The sequence below is a fragment of the Chanos chanos genome, chromosome 4 (assembly GCF_902362185.1).
Source record: "Chanos chanos chromosome 4, fChaCha1.1, whole genome shotgun sequence".
Lineage (NCBI taxonomy): Eukaryota > Metazoa > Chordata > Actinopteri > Gonorynchiformes > Chanidae > Chanos > Chanos chanos.
In genome coordinates, this window is record NC_044498.1 from 10,500,010 (window position 1) to 10,518,550 (window position 18,541).

The 18,541-nt window shown below is 40.2% G+C and overlaps 2 protein-coding genes across 2 annotated transcripts; one reads left to right on the forward strand and one right to left on the reverse strand.

Annotated features, from left to right (window-relative positions):
- The first annotated feature begins 12,590 nt into the window (after nucleotides 1-12,590).
- Nucleotides 12,591-16,563, forward strand: riox1 (ribosomal oxygenase 1). Its single transcript, XM_030772648.1, has 15 exons — nucleotides 12,591-12,668; nucleotides 12,914-13,054; nucleotides 13,148-13,299; nucleotides 13,570-13,669; nucleotides 13,791-13,904; nucleotides 14,001-14,107; nucleotides 14,255-14,362; nucleotides 14,471-14,505; nucleotides 14,811-14,989; nucleotides 15,125-15,229; nucleotides 15,356-15,497; nucleotides 15,632-15,752; nucleotides 16,026-16,125; nucleotides 16,250-16,336; nucleotides 16,495-16,563. Exons 1-15 carry the CDS (start codon nucleotides 12,597-12,599, stop codon nucleotides 16,561-16,563), a joined length of 1,632 nt encoding a protein of 543 aa, XP_030628508.1. The 5' UTR covers nucleotides 12,591-12,596.
- A 556-nt stretch (nucleotides 16,564-17,119) lies between these two features.
- ndufb1 (NADH:ubiquinone oxidoreductase subunit B1) lies at nucleotides 17,120-18,393 on the reverse strand. The gene is made up of 3 exons (XM_030772700.1): nucleotides 18,346-18,393; nucleotides 17,695-17,839; nucleotides 17,120-17,302 (listed from the first exon to the last, which is right to left on the reverse strand). The coding sequence occupies exons 2-3, from the start codon at nucleotides 17,832-17,834 to the stop codon at nucleotides 17,266-17,268; spliced, it is 177 nt and encodes a 58-aa protein (XP_030628560.1). The 5' UTR covers nucleotides 17,835-17,839; nucleotides 18,346-18,393; the 3' UTR covers nucleotides 17,120-17,265.
- Between the last annotated feature and the right edge of the window lie 148 nt (nucleotides 18,394-18,541).

Sequence of the window (18,541 nt, forward strand, 5' to 3'; positions counted from 1 at the left end):
TACTTTAAAATCATCTGAATAGCAAATGCTAAATCCGTATCAAAACAGAGCCATGTCTGCTTACCGTCTCATACAAATGATTTTTAAAGTGAGAGGAGTCCTAGTTTTCATTGAGACTTCAAATAAAAGTAAATAAAATCTTTCTGTAGGTGGCATGACATCATCCAGATGTTATCCATACTGTCTTTCTGTTTATGCGGAAAAGCTGCACTACTGTCCAGTAAAAAAACAGAGGGTAGCGACTAGCCAGTGACAAAAGATTGGTGCCTCTTGTTAGGATCACTGCAGGGAGCATGGTGGATCTGCATTTTTACAGACCAGCCACTGCTGTCCACAAAAAGTCCATTCTGTTATGGTGGATTTCTGTTGTAATTATTTCAGAAATGGAGGACAGTCCAGCTCCCTTCCACTGATGTTAAACCTGGAAAACAGACAGAGTGATTTATTCAAGTTTTATTGTCACTAAGTTTAACTTTTAATTTGATGGATATGATTTAGTGGGTTTACTGACAGCATCAACATTATTCACAGTATGGATCTGATAACCTGTTAGCAGCTAAAACTGCTTAATGCATATCGATTTAAAGCAGCATAAGGCTGGTGAGTCATCCTAAGTGGATTTTGACATTTATCATCTCAGACTGTTCTCAAACATTTCGTTAGATAAGTTAGATCATCACTCCTGTAACTCCATTTTGCAAAAAATGATTTCTGAAAAATCAAGCTGCTTAAATTATATTGATTAGTACACAAATGATCCACGCTCCATCCATGTAACCCCTAGCCTACCCCCAAAAAAACAGTTTAACATCAGTTTTCTATGAGTATCAAATAGTATGAGATCTACAGCTTGGAGTACTTCTTCAATGTTTCTAATGTATTCCTAGAAAAGACAGTGCTTCCCTTTTTCCACAGCTCAGATTATGCAGAGTCATTTAAGTTTATCTGTGTCATACCTTCAGGGCTGTAGAGTCAGAGTCGGTGGTACCATAAATCGAGGAGTCGGAGTCAAAGGTTTTGTGCACTGACTCCACAGCACTGCTTTATAATACAGCAGTGCTGTGGAGTCGGAAGCAAAATTGGGTCAGTGGAGTCAGAGTCGGAGTCAGAGGTACCATAAACTGAGGAGTCTGACTCAGAGTCGAAGGTTTTGTGTACCAGCTTCACAGCCCTGCATATAATATAACAGTGTGATTACACAGTTACCTGACTGTCATATCATCAGATTTGTGAAAAACAAGGAAAAACCGTTCTTATTGACTCTCTAAAAAGTGAATGAATCTATTTGGATTCCTCCATACTAATCATCATCATCAGTCTGGAGTCAGGAAAATAGATCCACTGAATAGGCTATTTTGGGATTCCTGCTTGATAAAAAAAAACTCCCTTTGGGGTGAATGAATTAGCTTCATCTTTCACAAATCAAAGTATACTTTTCACAAAATAATTTTTTTAACCACAGCTGTCACCATATTTAAAAATCACCTTGATAAAAGTGAGGTTATGAATTTTGGATCTGAATAGAACATAGTTACTGATTTAATGTTGAAGACTTTCACATATTTTTGTGAGAACGACATAACCATGCCAATTTCTACAAATCCAGACGGCATGTCTGGATTCAAAACATCATCAGTTGGAGGCATGGGCTCAAAGTTGTAATTAGCAGCTAGAGGCTGGGTTCAGGTGTTGACAGAAAACAGAGTGATTAAAGAGTAGGCCTACGAATTCCCTTCAGCTTCTCGGCAGGACATTTTCATTCTAGCCAAGTCAGAGGGAGATCATTACAGTACTCTAGCAAAGACAAAAAACAAGACATTGACACTAATACAAGGATCACTGATTATCCTCAGACAGTGTGCTACTTAATCTCAGCTGATTAATGATCTCGAGAGGACAAACACACTCACAGCCTGTTAAGACTGAGGATAGAAACGCACTATAAATTCCACCACAAAACAAACAGACAATAAAAAAAAAACAAAGGCAACCCCCCCCCCCCCCAAAAAACCCAGCAACAACACCTGACCAACAGAAAACTTCCATTGCAACTGTTCAGACTGAACTCAGGCTCCTCATCACGGTGCAGAGAGAAGCTCCTCTCTGTCAGGGTCACATCTCATCTGTAGCCACATGCTAAGTCACAGACGACGCTTATCAAATTCACATGGTTTCCTGTGCATCGTGTTGTGTTGACAAAGCTACACTATACAGTTTAGATGCCGAGGAAGCTCACACAGGCCCTAAATCTTTTGCCCTGAACATCAAGCAGTTTCAGTCTAACTGATGGAGAGCTCCAACTTTAACACAGTGACATCTGCTCTACATGCAGTTCAAAAAGCAGATGCTCCCAAGATCAAAATCCACAGTCATGCAATATCTCCTCTGCAGAAGTAACACCCTGCCGGTTTTCTGATACTGGCCGTATGAGACTTTTTTTTAAGGAATTATCAGCTCAGGATATAATGGATCTGCAGGATGAATGTTTCCCTGATGGAACAGCTTGCAGCATGCCTCCTGCACCTGCTTCTCTGCTGGGCATCAGAGGAGAAAGGCACGGGCTTGCGAAGTCCCCATTAGTCATGCCTGGCACACACACAGATACATATATGCACGATGACACTAGAATCTGCTTAAAACCACAGATTGACACATCGCATGACACAATAATCATTCCCTTGGGCAGAGTCATTACAACATTAAACCACGTGCGATCATATCGGGTGCAGGTTGTCTGAAACTACGAGTCAGATTAAAATTCCATCACCTTCAAGTCAATATCAATCTGTAATGTATGACCAAATGCACCACTGCAACTAATGCAAAACCCCTGAAGGCTAAAGGCAGCAAAATGGACATTGGCGTAATGCGAATGAGCAGATTAATTACCCCTGGGCTCCACAGTCCTCTTGAGTAATGGGAGACAGATGCTCGCACTGAGGGGTGGGGGGCAGTGGCATCTAGCTCGTCTAATCTGAGGCCATAAACACCCAGATTTAGAGCCTCTTCCAGGCATGGTCAATCTGGAGCATGGGGTGCGTTTTAATCTGTATGATATTTTCCCTACACTAGATTGTTCCTCAGATTAAGCTAGGACTGCACGAGTCATCTAATTTTATTTTCAATTACGATTTTGGCTTCCAATGATTATGAAAACAAGATAATCGAGATAAAACTATTGTTGTGTCACATTATTTATTTAAATGTGTGTGTGTGTGTGTGTGTGTATACATTCAGGGTTTCCGTTAGGCGGTAATTACCACTTTTTGTCTAGTAAAATTTACAAAAATGATAAATTAAAAACTTGCCAGTCAAAATGTCCAGTAATAATGCTCATACAAAATATAGCTATAACGAATCGAATTAAGACGGCGCTGCGAAACCATCTGGAGGAGGAGAGAGTGACGCGGCTTATGCACATTGCAAGCTGCAAAGACACGCTAGACACAGAGACACATAAAATGCTTCCTAGTAGCCTATAGGCTACATTTGATGCCATGTAAACCTAGCCTTTTTTTAAACAGGGCTACAGATGTTACAGCTTACAGATGTTTTGTAATAGCCTACATTTTAGCATTTTATGTTGAGGTTTTGCTCAATCATTACTGTCTGTTTTGCTTAATCGTTACTGTTCATTAATTAAACAGTCAAACTGATTTGAGGTCATTGCCATTCTTTCGTCAGCCAAGGTGTACATTATATTTGCGTTTGTAATGTAGACTGTTATTGAAACGTGACCAGTAAGTTTCAAGTTTGCCCGGTAAAATAAATTCTTTCCGCTCACCGGACCAGCAAGAAAAAATCCTCGTGGAAACCCTGATATATAATATACATTGTTTATTATTTATTTTATTTATCTCTTTTTACATTTTTTTTATTTGTTATTCAGTTGAATTATATTTAAAGTTCACAAAAATCCACTGTTAAATAGACATGTTTATTTTTGTAAAGTTCAATAAATGCATGATGTTTCCAAAGTCAGTGAGTAATCGTGTTAAATAATCGTGATCTCGATACTGACCAAAATAATCGTGATTATGATTTTTGCCATAATCGAGCAGCCCTAGTGCAAGCCATGAAAAATCTTTGCATATGGAGAGAGGAAGACAGATCTCGCTGTGATGACTCTGCATGGTTGAGTGTGAATCAACAACTGCAAGTCTATCACTTGGGAAATCAGATACATTGACACATCAAAAATCTGACAGAAAACACTGGAAACCTTCCATAAACAAAGGCAAAGTGCCATTATAGGACATCTCAGTAGAAAGAAATGACCAAATCAGATCTAGCAAGCTGAAACAAAAGCTCCACTAAGCTCCACGATGATAATATGTGAGAGTACGATAAACGATAAGAGTTAAAACCTTATGATACATTATCAAATCAGGATTATTGAACTCCTGGGAGACTGAACACAGGAACACAGTCAGCGTGATGACCCACATAGAGGATATTTTCACTTAGCATAAGGCAAGGGAGCACACATACAAAATGTGGATAATCAAATTTGGCATAAAAAAAAAAAACTTGGGTTCAGCCTTGAACCAATTAAACAGAACATAAAAAGACTGATTCACATGTTCCTGTGGTTTCGCAACACAAAAGGTGAGGGAGAGTTTCCTACTTGACCAGCTGTGAGTTTTCCATCCCTTGTCAATGAGAGCTGACAAGAACCAGCAGGTCTAGAATCTCACTGAGCAGTTAACAGGCAGCCGCATCTGCGGTGTGAGGTGCTTGGAGTTAAAACCAGTGGGAGCGCAATGCTACCGAATTTAAAACAAAGCTGTGAATGAGACAAAGACCGACACCTCAAATATAAAACGATAATAAAACACAATCTGTAAGCAAATATCTTTGCGCAGATGTGGAGATATGCTTTGTGTGCTAGTCTGGGCCCTGATATAACGTTCCGCTGGAAAAAGACAGCTCACAAAGGCAGGGTGCTGTCTCACTACCTGCCACAGCCAAGGACTGTGTGAAGATTAGATTTAAAGCAAATTTAATGTCTGGCACTGGTTAACCAGCTTTGTGAAAGGAAGGATTTACTCTGCCTGGCTGCTGTTGAGAGGTGACAAACAAGGAAGAGGGTGCAAGATTGGTGCCTGCCCATTCATGGCAGAGAGATATCTCCTGCAAACGACTGCCACGCAGACAGAAATGTGACAACGCATCTCCAGAGGCATGGTTACCACACCACTCTGGAAGCGTGAGTCTGACAATGTGACGGCGGGCCAAGGTAAATGGAGAGTGATCTCACACACAAACGCACGCAAACATACACACACACAAAATCTGTATTTTTAATTACCTCTGAGGCTACCCTTAACAGCCAGTAAGAAAAGACTAAGAAAAGGGTAAGAGCACAGGGCAGAAGCGGAGTGTAGCAGAAGGGTGTGGGCAGACAGCAGCTGTTTTCAGCCACTGCTCACTCATGCATCATACCCAGTTGAGTTCAAAGGCTCCTGGGGGTTCTGTCGACTAGATGGAAGATACAGGAGAAAAATTCTATTTTTTAAGCAGTATACACAAACATACAATTTTTCCCCCTATCATGTCTCCTTCCTTACTGTGATTTTAACAGATTTCTTTTTTTTTAAAAAAAAAAAACACAGCGCAACACTCTTGTGGATTTGAAATGTCTTTTCTAAGCTTGTGAGTGATTCATGATTGAACACAGCACAGATTTTTGAATTCCTTTCGACTTTCAAATGACAGACTTCACCATGGCAAAAAAAAAAATTACCATCCATCCCAGTTCAAATGGTTCAACATAAACGGCCAACTCTGCCACACATCACACTATTCAAAAAGACATCTGCTGTGTACACTTAACTGATCTATGGGAGTTTTTTTAACTGTGCTAATAACTACTGCATGGCCTCTAACTTCCACTGGCTGACATGAGACTGAGAGAGGACACAAAGAAAGTCTCTGAAGGAGAATTAGAGAGGGAGATGAACACCCTCTTTCAGCTCCTCTTATTAGAAAAAGAATTCTCAGTACTGATAACAATGAAGTGGATTGTGATCACCATCTGTTTTTCAGCTGAACAGCTTAGCAATTAGTGTGGTCCTAAGTGGGTGACCTTCCTCCTTCTCACTTCTGTGTGCAAACCGAGCGAAAAAGTCCTGATGAGTCACTTCTGGAATTGGATAGCATGATTGTGCTTTGGGCAAAATATGTTACAGCAGAGAGTGTGCCAGGGAAAGACACATCCCATCCAAAATTCTGCACAAGGGATTCTCAGTCAAGACTAAGGGTGTCTGGAAATATTATGAGCAAATCTACTAGTCTGACAGATAAAGTAATTTTTGTTGTCAGGTTTCGGGAACCGAAGAGCTATGCTTCGCCCATGAGGTGCCTCTGACTAACGATCTATGGCTCTTTTAAAATGACTGCTTTTTAAAAGCAAACCAGATGACATAGTTGCCCCCTAAACTAAAATAAAAAAAGAATAAGTCTATTTGAGAAGGTATAATTAGGAAGGTCGTATTTTTTGGAGCCTGTGGGATACACCACAGAAATGCACACCTCTTGTCTGGAGGTGCCATCAGTTTAACCTCTGCTTTTTGTCCCCCAAACCTAGATACCCAGCACTGCAGAGATTCTGACTTGAATACAATGTTGGCTGACTTCTCAGGGCATCATAACCAGCTGAGATAACCGACACACCACCATGGTAATCAACCCAGTGGTAGAAGTGTTTTTATACTGACGCTCTAGGCTACATGTCCTTGAACTGGAGGAAAAGGACCCTTAGATTGTTGCATGGAGTGACACTACAGGTTTTAATAGATTAAAAACAAAACGCGAGAAACCATGCTATTTCTTGTTTACAAAAAAAAAAAAAAATCAACTGTTGAGAACATATGATTTTTTCTTCCATGGCTGGCTCATTCAAAGCGTTTGTTTTCTCTTTAGGGAAAATAACATAAAAAAGGAACCTAACAAAAAAAAATTACATTTTGAAATGACAAGAATCAAGAAGGCGCTTTTGGTTATTGTTGTTCCGGAGCTCCATTGTCTTTTCTTTCTGTCTGTTGCTCAGACTCAATCAAAAGCCAAAAACTCTGAAGAATATCCACAAGGCGACAGCTCGTTGTCAAAGAAATGGCATATGAAGTATTGCGCCCTGACAAAAGGGGTGCCACCTGCCTCTACATTTTTTATTTTAAACTTGCCGGGAGCATGCTGAATTGTTTACGTGACAGATCAAATAAATGCCTTTCCAAACAGGTGACATTTATCCAGCAACGTCCAACCAAATTTGTTGTTTAGAAAAACGATAACAACAGACTCTCAGATATAGTTACATTCAATATTAACAATCTAAAACACTTCAGACAGCAGTCTCACATGAAATGGCCTACACCAGCCTATATTGCTTTACAAACGTGAATAATATGAAGACAGGAGATGTCCGGAAAAACTTACTTCATTACGCCTCCGACGTAAAAATTAAAGACCTTTAGAAAATTGGATTTCATGTGGACACAAGATCAGAGATAAGTTATTTAAATTGAAAAGAAGCAAGACTGAGAGAAACATTTCACCTGCCGCTGCCTTGCATTTAAACAGAAGGAAAATTCCATGAATAGTCATTAACTGCTTAGTCAACTCCCTCTTGTCAAGCAGTGAAAAACATCCTGCATATACTGCTGTTGCCTTTAGGTTCCCTTCATATGGAGCTGAAAAAAACAAACAAACCATGAGGCACATCATCTGTGCAGTGACTGTTGTGAAATGCCAGCTGAGGCTTAAACTGCACACCACGTATCCACGGAGATAGACAAGGACCTGTTCCCGTCCAGTCTCCCAAAATTACGATATGAACATCTTGGTTTACTATTCACAGCGTAGGCTTCGACCATTTGAAAATCTGCCACAAGGCTAGACAACTATTAGCGAAGCTTGAACAAATAGCCGGCAAACAGGAAAGCTTACACAAACAGACACTGTAAACAAACAGACATGCAAACAAAATAAATAGGAACATTTAAGGCAGCGGGATCTTATTCAACACAGCGTGTCCGGGTCTTTTCCGGAAACACTGGGGGCAATTTACACGTGTGTAATGTTCCAAAATGAGGGAGAAAATATGCAGAGTATGTTGTGTTACCATAACTCTGGTATGAAGCTTAAAATACTGACTTCGTTTTAGAGCAGGTGTAAACACGAAGGCTACACTAATTCAGTGATATTCTTCATCTAACAGTTTCCTCCTCAGAACAAAATAACTCACACGCTGGTAAAACAATTCATTGAGGTCCATCAAAAGGTTTGTCTAAACACACATGCGGATCAATGCATGCAAAACTGTACAATAAAAAAAAATCACCTGGATTGTCTCAAATGTTAGGCCAAAAGCTCCCCCCCCCCTTACACATCAATGCTTTTCTGCTCTCACACTAGAAATCCATCTCCTTACAATCACTGGTTCTCTAATAGACCATTACGCTTGGTATTTCTTTACCACTTTAAGTGCTAAATAACTAGCAGCATGATCCATCTGAAGCTATCCTAACCGCAGTGTAACCCTATCACGCACTGTAAGGGGAGGGTAGCTCACCAATCTTTACGTGGCAATTTGAAAGGTAAACCAAACTTCAGTTAAGGACTGTAATCAAGTCACAGCAAACTGAACCAACACATTTGTGATCACAGCAAAGGGAATCAACATATCAGAAATCTAGCACCTCACAAAACACTGTTTCCCAATGAGAGAGATAGAGTGAGAGAATTGTTTTTTCAAATATTCTATAGCATAAAGTTGTTCCAGTTACTGGTTTCATTCCCTGCCTGTGGAAGACAAAGGAGGACATCACCCTAAGTGTCAAAATGAGTACAGTTCAAAAACATTGAGCACCACTCTGGTCCCAGCAACAGTGATCCGGAGGCGAAGTGATTCCCCTCTGAAATGTGAACGAGGACACACTGTCTGCTTTTATGGAACTAAGCTGAGAGAGGGAGAGAGAGAGAGAGAGCTCAGGCACAGAAGTGGCTAAGATATATTAGTTCTGAAGACAACCTGAGTCTGAGGCAAGCAATCAGATTTACTCATTTACTCGACACACTCAGTAACACAAGTAATCTGTGCACACTGCATATTACAGTGAGGAGAAACACATTTCTGAGACTAAGCACTGGAAATTAGACTACTACAAATTCGCATTTGTGCTTTTGTAACAGTTGGTGGGGGTGCTAATAGAATGCAAAACATGCCTGATCATCCACCAGAATGCTGGCCAGCCCCGGGGATTCAAGCAGGTTCACCCGGGCCTGGACCACATTTCCAGCGGAGCTAACTTTTTTTTTTTTTTGATACGGGAGGAAAGAACGGTGGAGATTCCTTGGCGTTCGCGCAAAGCCGCCGATCCACATGGGAAACATCCTACGCGCGTTATCTCTCCGCGGCAGCCCAAATTCACAGCATCTCCCCAGGGCTCTTCCTGTCCCTGCTCAAGCCAGTCACAGATTTTCGGCAATCCTTACCAACAGCTGCTATCCCCCAGCGCTGCCCACACCTCTGGACGGTGATGGATTGCAGGAGAGAGGCCAGTATGATTAGTCCTGTCCCCGAGGGGAATTAGTATACTACAATGCGTCTACTGAAGAATGGGTAACTGAGCATTTGTATAAGCATTCGGATAGGCACCTGTACTCAGGAAAAAGTAAAACTCCTTGTAAAACTGCTGTGACGAGATTTATCTAATGCTCGAAATACGTCCTTAAACATATGTGACAATATGTTAAGAGATTAAGATATATATAAGATATATATATATATATATATATATATATATATATATATATATATATATATATATATATATATATATATAAAATAAATAAAAAAGTCTGTGAGAGACTCCCAAACCCTTGGACACATATGAGTTGGGAGTGGGACAGGACACTGGGAACGAAGAAGATGCACTAACGCCCAGTCCTGATACTGGTGAGGAGTGTTGAACTTGCAGGTTTTAGAAACTAGATGAAAAGCTTTACGCCACAAAACAAATAAGTGGCTGGTGAAAAACGTAAACACACCATATCCAAATATCAACTGAATATCTATCGAGGAAAAGCAGTCAAGGGCCAAATATCTGTAGTTTATTTACCTTTCTTGAGCAACTTGTTTGTTTGGCCATTCCTCAAACAGAACAGGCCGAGCTGGCCCTCCCATGAATACCTTTCTGTTTAACAATGTCCTTATTGTTACACTTCTCGTAGTTTACTCTTGTTTAAAAATAAATAAGTAAACAAATAGACAGACACAGATGTGTGTGATGACAAAAAAAGAGGAGGGTTAAGGAACGCGTGCAACACAAAGTGTTAATATCATAAATAAATAAATAAATTAGACTTGGAAGCGGCAGTTGGTCACTAATCCAGATCAGAACCGGTGCCAAGTTTTGACATGCATATCTGCTGCTGAATTCCATTTGCTTTGCCAAGTTCATCCTTCCCTACCCCATTACAGTCTCTCACACATGACAACCTTAAGAGCAGCTGTCTAGACTATGATATAGACACTATACATATTACTTACCATGCATTCAGTCTACGTGCAAGTTTAAACTTAAGTGTTCAAGTCTCTCTGGCCACAAATTTGGTTGATGCCTCAGGTGTGTGTGTGTGTGTGTAGCACCTGGTATTTACAAGTAGAAAGAGATGGCCCCTCGTGCCTACTGCATTGTGCCTCAAAACCACAACAAACATAACATTTCCCTGCAAGCGTCCTGCACTTCCTCAGTAGCATGCTCTAAGAACATCTGCTGAGCGGACTGACTCCTCAACAAATCAGTTTAATAGATACTGAAGTGGCGGTTTTTTTTCCTCCTATAATATTAAATTACAACAGCATGTAGCAGATTATAAATCTGGAACACAAGACCAGTACAGCAAGGTAGCAAAGTCGTCAACTTGTTTAAGATGTCAGCTCATTCAGCTGAGATTAAAACTCCTCAACGTGGTGCAGTACTACTGTCCACAAGGTGACCGAACATTTCCAATTTACGCTTCAGTTGTTTAACTCTAAACACTGTGAGCGACGGCATCGCATTATTTACCAATTAGTAATGTAATCACCTATAAACGGTTACTTATGCGGTCCTCCAAATTCAATATCGAGAACAGCAACGGTGTATACGATGCTTTGGCGAGTTCGCGAATTATTTACCTAAGACCCTTTCACTAGGGGTAAACGTGGACAATACCGGCGTCCTCTCCGCATCGCGGAGGTGGGGTCCGTCTGATATTAAACTGATATTGCTTGGCAGTGCCAGGTGGGAGGTAAAGCGCTAGATGACTAGTATTCCAATCGCTCAGACAGGCATACTCAATTTATAAACTGTCTGTTAAATGCTGACATATGTTTAGCTGGTAAACAATAACTATCTACTAATTAACAGTTTGCAAGCCATTATCAAAAAACAAATATGTCAAACTGCCATTAAACACTTATGCAGATTTTGTCAGGTGATTCTAGAGAGCATAATGCATTGAATTGCACAGCTAGAAAATGCTCGGCCGGAGGCGAAAAATACAAGGCAGCGGGCCATATGTCTCCTCTGGCCAATAATGAGCTATCCAAGCTAGTCAACAAGCCACATCAGGCAGTTGTTAGCTTTGCAAGCTAACAAGCTAGATGTCGACGCTGTAAGGTTACTCACCCGGTGTACAGCTCCGCAACAAATTACGCTGGGCAAATCCCTCCCCGGTATGAAAGATCTCAGGAAACCATTAATTGCTGAAAGGGCACGATGCGTACATTGAAAAAGAAACAAGCAAGCTAGGTAGTAAAACTGATTGTATTTGCTTGCCACAAAGCGTCGCTATGCTAAGATATTTTCCTCACTATGCGCACAATCAGAGCTGCACTGGTAGATCGAGCCTCGGCAAACAGTGCTGATGCATGCTGGGAGTATACTAATTTGATGTTATGGCAGAGCTACATCTAGTGGCCATAATACCATCACAGGTCGTCGCATTTTCAATATTTCCAAACATTGCATGATTGCTGTGATAAAAAGTAATACCCTGTGACAATGAGTGAACATTAATATAAATCCTTATATATATATTTATTTTCGAAAACCTAATGTGGAAATGGACATTAACATAGCTTATTCTGTACGTCTGATATGTTGTCGAAGACTGCTTGTTTTTTGTTTTAAAGAAGGACGAAATTTATAGCGTTTAAACACGTATTTTTCATTTTTTGAATTGTTTCTATGTTATTGTACATTTTGATTTTGTTTGTGTTTTACAAAGTGTACATTTTGTAAACTGTGAATTCAAAGAGTTTACTTGCCTTCTCATGTCCCTGTTCTCACAGATACGAAGAAATGCTGAGAACTGATAAATGAATCTGCTTTACGAACCATTAACAATTTAACAAATGGGTGATAATCTCAGGCCCAATCAATCTCGCCATTGAACAGACCGTTTTCCGATTTTACACGAGTTTAATTCCAATACAGCAGGGGGCGATACGTGCTCAGACGACAGTGCGTTTCTTAAATGCAAGAAGAAGACGTACGCCACTGATCGTCTCATGCGTATGGCGCTGGTACTTGATACCTTCAGACAACATGGAAAGGAAACATGTGTCAGCTTTTGCATTGTATCAGTCAGTAGTAGAAAAAACAAAGCCACCGCCTCAGGTAAATTTTCTGTCTGTAGAGGCATACTAATTTATCTGTCGTGTACTTTGTTTTTCTTGGTTTAGCAGTTGCGGGACTGCTGCTGCCCCTGCTCTGAGTGTTGTCTGTACTGTGCATGCTTTTTGATGATAAATTAAATAAGTTACATGTTCATATTGTAAGTTTGTCTGGCTCAGTTTGAGGAACTTAAATGACACCGACTGTTTTTTTTATTATTATTATTATTCTCGTTTGTTGTTTTCCAGGTTGTCCCAATCAAGAAAAAGAAGAGGAAAGAGAATGGAATTCCACCGTCGAAAGTCACCAAAAAGATTAAACGAAAGAAGACCGATATCCAAAGTGTAAGCCATGCAAAGAGAGAGGAGAACCACGAAAAGCCCGCTGATGTATGTTTTTGTTGCAAAATCCATAAACCGTTATTTCTGTCAGCAGCAGTGAGAATGTGCAGGTTTCAGTACTATGTGTTTCTTGCTGAATAGGAGGAGCGTCCGTCAGATGGCGGTGAAAGCGCTGATGGTCCGTCACTGAACATTCTCTTGAACCAGTTGACTAAGGTCAACAACAGCAAAGAGAGAGCAAGCAGATTGTTCCAGTGGATCATACACCCCATGTCAGAGAAAAGCTTCTTCAGGTACTGTTTAATTGACGGCAGGTATAACAGCAGGCATAGATTCTCATTAAAAATCACAGTTTTCCAGTCACAAGTGTAAATGACAAGAAATGACAAGAAATTACTGAAATACTGCTGCTGTAGATAAGACATTCTGGATAAGTTGACATTTTCTATATGTACACTCTCCCCCTTGATGTTCAAATAGTGCTCTGTCCTATTACAGTATCAGTCCCATGATGCTGCTGATTTAAAGATTACTTATGCAGTCACAACCTCTCCCTTTGACAGAGATTACTGGGAGAAGAAACCATTGCTGATCAAACGACGGAATCCAAGTTATTACGAGGGACTTTTCTCCACAGCAGAATTTGACCGTATTTTGAGAAATGTAAGTAATACGTCTCTTATTTTATTTGCCCCAAAAAATGAACAGTAACCACGGTAAGAAAATGTAATATCCTTAAATAACGTGGGAGTACTACCATTTTACATTTGTGCTTGTTCTTCAGGATAATGTCCAATATGGAGTGAATTTAGATGTAACCAGCTACTCAAATGGTAAAAGGGAGACACACAACCCTCCAGGGAGAGCTCTACCTTATACAGTCTGGGACTTTTACGAGGTATTCACTGTTAAGTTTAATCTCAGTTATGTATGACAAAACATCGTTAGTTATACACATTGTGTTTTAATATGAATTGTGACCGGTTCATCTCAGAGTGGCTGCTCCCTGCGGATGTTGAACCCTCAAGCCTTTTCATCCACCGTGTGGAATGTCCTCTCCATCCTCCAGGAACAGTTTGGTAGTATGGCAGGCGCCAATGTGTGAGTACTTTACCTTTCTAATGAAAAACACAGCCAAAGGCGATTCCCTCGCTGACCCGCTAAATTGCTTTTGTCTGGCCTATGTAGCTATACCCAGTGAATTGCAGTATTATTTTACTCTGCTTGTCTTCATGCCTCTTTGATTAGGTACCTGACACCAGCTGGTACACAGGGCTTTGCTCCTCATTATGATGACATTGAGGCTTTTATTATACAACTTGAAGGGAAGAAGCATTGGAGAGTATATAACCCGCGGTAAGTCTAATCAGTTATCATCCAAAGAGCAGTTGATTTGAACTAGATTGTGTTGTCAGTTAGTTTTTTTTTTTCCAACTGATGTTAATGTTCATATGGATTTTACAGGTCTGAAGATGAAGTGTTGCCCCTTGTGTCTAGTCGTAAGTGCCAGTCGCTCCTCTGGTGTTGTATAAGACACAGTTACTGTTTTATTGGATACACAGGATCACCCCATGTGGTGTATTTAAAATGAATGTACTTCACTGTAATCTCTTTTGTATGGATCAGTGAAAAGGATGCTAAAGAATAGAATTTACTGACTGTATATACTACCTGGTCATAAATGTGCCTTCATAAAGTTTATAGATTTGTTTTAATAAGATAACAAGACTGAGGGAATGTTGCACTGCTCATTTCATGACGCTCCTATGTCTCATTGTGCATCTCTGTTTTCATGGACCTCTAGCTAATTTCAGTCAGGCAGAAATCGGAAAGCCCGTCATGGAAGTTGTACTTGAAGCTGGGGATCTACTCTACTTTCCCCGGGGCTTCATTCACCAGGGTGACTGCCTGCCTGATGCCCACTCTCTGCACATAACTATCTCCTCCTACCAGAGGAACTGCTGGGGGGACCTACTCATGAAGGTGCACCTTCAGACTTAGTTCAGTTACTTTTGTGTCGGGGGGGGGGAGCAGAAACATATTTTTTTTCTTTGCAAATGTTCTAAAACCTGCAAAGCATCAAATAAACACATAATAAGAGACCTGTTTGATTTGCAGGCTGTACCTGCAGCTCTAGAGATGGCTATGGAGGAGGATGTGGAATTCAGGAAGGGACTTCCTCTGGATTATCTTTCATACATGGGGGTGCAGAACTCTGACAAAGTAGGCCTTACAAACTCATGTTTAGCTATATTCACTATCCATTATTTGAAGTACCTCGGTAATTGGGAATGTGACATAAAGTGCAGTGCAGCTCCCCTTCTTGATTGTTGTACGTATGTTTTGCAGGAGGACCCACGTAGAGGTAAATTTCTGGCGCATGTGCACGGCCTGATGAAGAAGCTCATCGACCATGCTCCTGTAGATGCTGCAGTGGATCAGAAAGCCAGGGAGTTTCTACATGATTGCTTGCCACCTATGCTTACTGAAGGTACTCAGGCTCATGTACCATGCATCCATATGTTACAGATTACGTCTTTACTATACCTGCAGACATCGGTATATTTGAAACTATGGAAACAATACAAGCAATGTACACATTACATGTTGGTGTGTTCTATTTAGCGGAGAAGCAGAGCAGTGTTTATGGAGCCCCCGCCCGGTGGGACGATGGTGAAGCTTTGGATGTGGCTGTACACATAAAGGGACATACTAAAATCAGACTTATTCGTGCTGGCATTGCCAGGTAACACATCAGCTGACTGTATGAGTTTCCTCTGTCACCCAGCTGAACCTCAGAATAAGTGCACATACTCTGGGAAGCTAGAAAATCGTCTCAAACAAAGTGTCCTGGAATGTAACGCTAGAAACCACCTATATGCTTAGATGCTGACCTTACAGATAGTAATGACCTTAATAAGCAAGACTTAATGAACATACCAGAAAATGATCTCCAATAAATTTGGCCTTTTACTAGATTTAATGTGTCATGAGGGGTAAGTAACCTTTTTTTGTGCAGGTTATGCAGTGATGGGGAAGCTGTCTTCCTCTACTACACTTCTGAGAACTCCAGAGTTTACCACAAAGAAGAGCCCAAAAGCATTGAAATAAAAGCAGAGGTAAGCAGTATGTGTGTACTGATGTACGTCGGTATGTAAGAGTAACCCACTGATGGTTTTTTGATAGAACTGTAAACTACTCCTTTTTCAATTGAATCTCTTTTTGGAATAATCTTGCTTACAGTATACAGATGCCATGGAGTTCCTGATACATTCATACCCCAAGTTTGTCCCTGTGAATAGTCTTCCATGCGAGTCTCCTGAGGATAAGGTATAATGTTGTCTGAACATGAGTAAATTATAGGATTACGAACTACAGTCTAAATTTGTCTCTGATCTCTCCTCAAACTCTAAAGAGGTGCAGAATATAGTACAAGTCTGTTGAATTGTAACATTGGTCCAATTTTATGTGTTTCTCTCATTCCTCAGGTGTCTTTAGCAGAGATGTTGTTTGAAAGAGGAGTCATACATACAGCTGAACCCTTCCGACCAAAATAATATTTCTCTTGTTTGAGTTAATGTGGAGAATTCTGTATAAAAATGAGGGAGTGATGACCAGATGTACTTCTTTGTACATTTTTTACATAAAAAGTTATTCTATACTTACTCCAAGTTATAATGCTGGAATCAGCTAAATTTGAAAGAAATTTGATACACAGTTTCACCTTCTATTGTCCGAAAGGTAAATCTGATTAATTAAAGCACCTTTCCTGTTAAAACAATTCATTTTGATTCATTACTGTTTTGAGTGGCATTTAAACATTTAAATGCTTTCTGGGCATCATAATTTCCCATTTAATGTATCTCAAAGATTTTGTCAGTCTAAAAAATGGAAGGTAATGACAGTGACATATGGATGTATTGTAGATTAATGATCCTTTTAAAAAGAACCAGAAAAAAAAGACTCATGTTGGTGGGGTTTGTGTGCACACAGGTTTACAACACATCCCAGTTTGGTGTGGTTTTCTGTTGTGCTAGTTATGTGTTTCATAATGTAAGCAAGTGTATCCTTTATACATCACCCATCTTTAAATGAACAGAGAGAAAATTAATGTTTAAAGGGTACATTTATTATTGGTCTATACATCTGGTATCAAATAACAGTTGAACACAGTCATTGACTGCCCGAGGACAACACCGAAATCATCCAGTACAGTGAGTGAAGCATGGGAAACTATAAATATCGTCAAGTGGGAGACTCTACTTCCAGGTATATTGCTCACCAGGCTTCAATTCTCTGGAATTGAGAACAACACCTTGTTAAGAATACATTTAGATAAAATTCAAAGGTAACATTCCTCAAGTGAAACTGATAACGCTATACAACCAACATATAGATTAACAGCAAGTTCAAAACTGAAAGACATTGTTACTCAAGCATCGAACTGGAAACATCAGAAACTTACATGGTATCAGTGCACAAAAGAAATCACCTAATATCAACTGAATTATTCATGAGCATGTGCAGTGAGGAGAACCGGGTGGTAAACATGTACATTTCACAAGACGTTGAAAATAAGAATGAGAAAAGAACCAGCGTCCACGAAACAACCCTCTGATGAATATCAAGGTTTGAACAGAAGTCCTTTGATCTATTAAGGAATGTTGGTAATACAACACTATACCCACCGACTGTACAAAGCACTTTTGTTCCTGAAAGCTGTCAATTTCTGGTCGTTCCGCCTGTCCAGGTAAACACCAATAACGAATCCAAGGGGTACCAGGACATTCACCCAGTGCTCACGAAGCGCTGCCGCAAAGTTCACCATGATGCCTACAACAAACAAACACATAGCAATTGTCGAATGATAAATATACTTAATACATCATCACAACATCCTTTAAGCAATGGAACTCGTGAAGCTCCTGAACTCGACAAAATGCTAACCAAGTCAGTGCTATGACCTTCGTTAGGCTATCGCCATTTACAAGGCCAAAAATAGCATTCATTCTAAGCAACATTACAAAGGGTCTCATATTTTCTAAACAGTAACTTTGAGTGGCGTAACAGATTTGGCTACTGTCGTGCTACCTATCCTAAATAAAATAGTCTAGCTAAACTCGATCAATAGTGTTGTCGAGAGTCACTGACGTTAGCTTGCTAGCTACTACAGTTAACATGGCTATCCTGTATTCGGTTATTAGAACAAGCTCTTATCTCAGTTATATGCAGTCTAATGTTACGCTATTTCACTAATCTAACACAAGCACCTCTAAACTGCAATGCACAAGGAGACATACGCTCGGCATGTTAGTACATAAATGTAAACTTTTGGGTACCTCAGCCTTCGGATTTCGTTGTGGTTCGTTTCATACAGTCCTTATCGGGGATGTGAAAGGTTACTGGACCATACCAATTGTTAAAGTTTGGCTTCCTTTTAGTAAATTTCTGTCGATGCATACTTCCCATTTTGATCACATTTTCATGACAATAATAAAATATAACACTCCTCTGCTGCAACTGATAGCGGGGTAT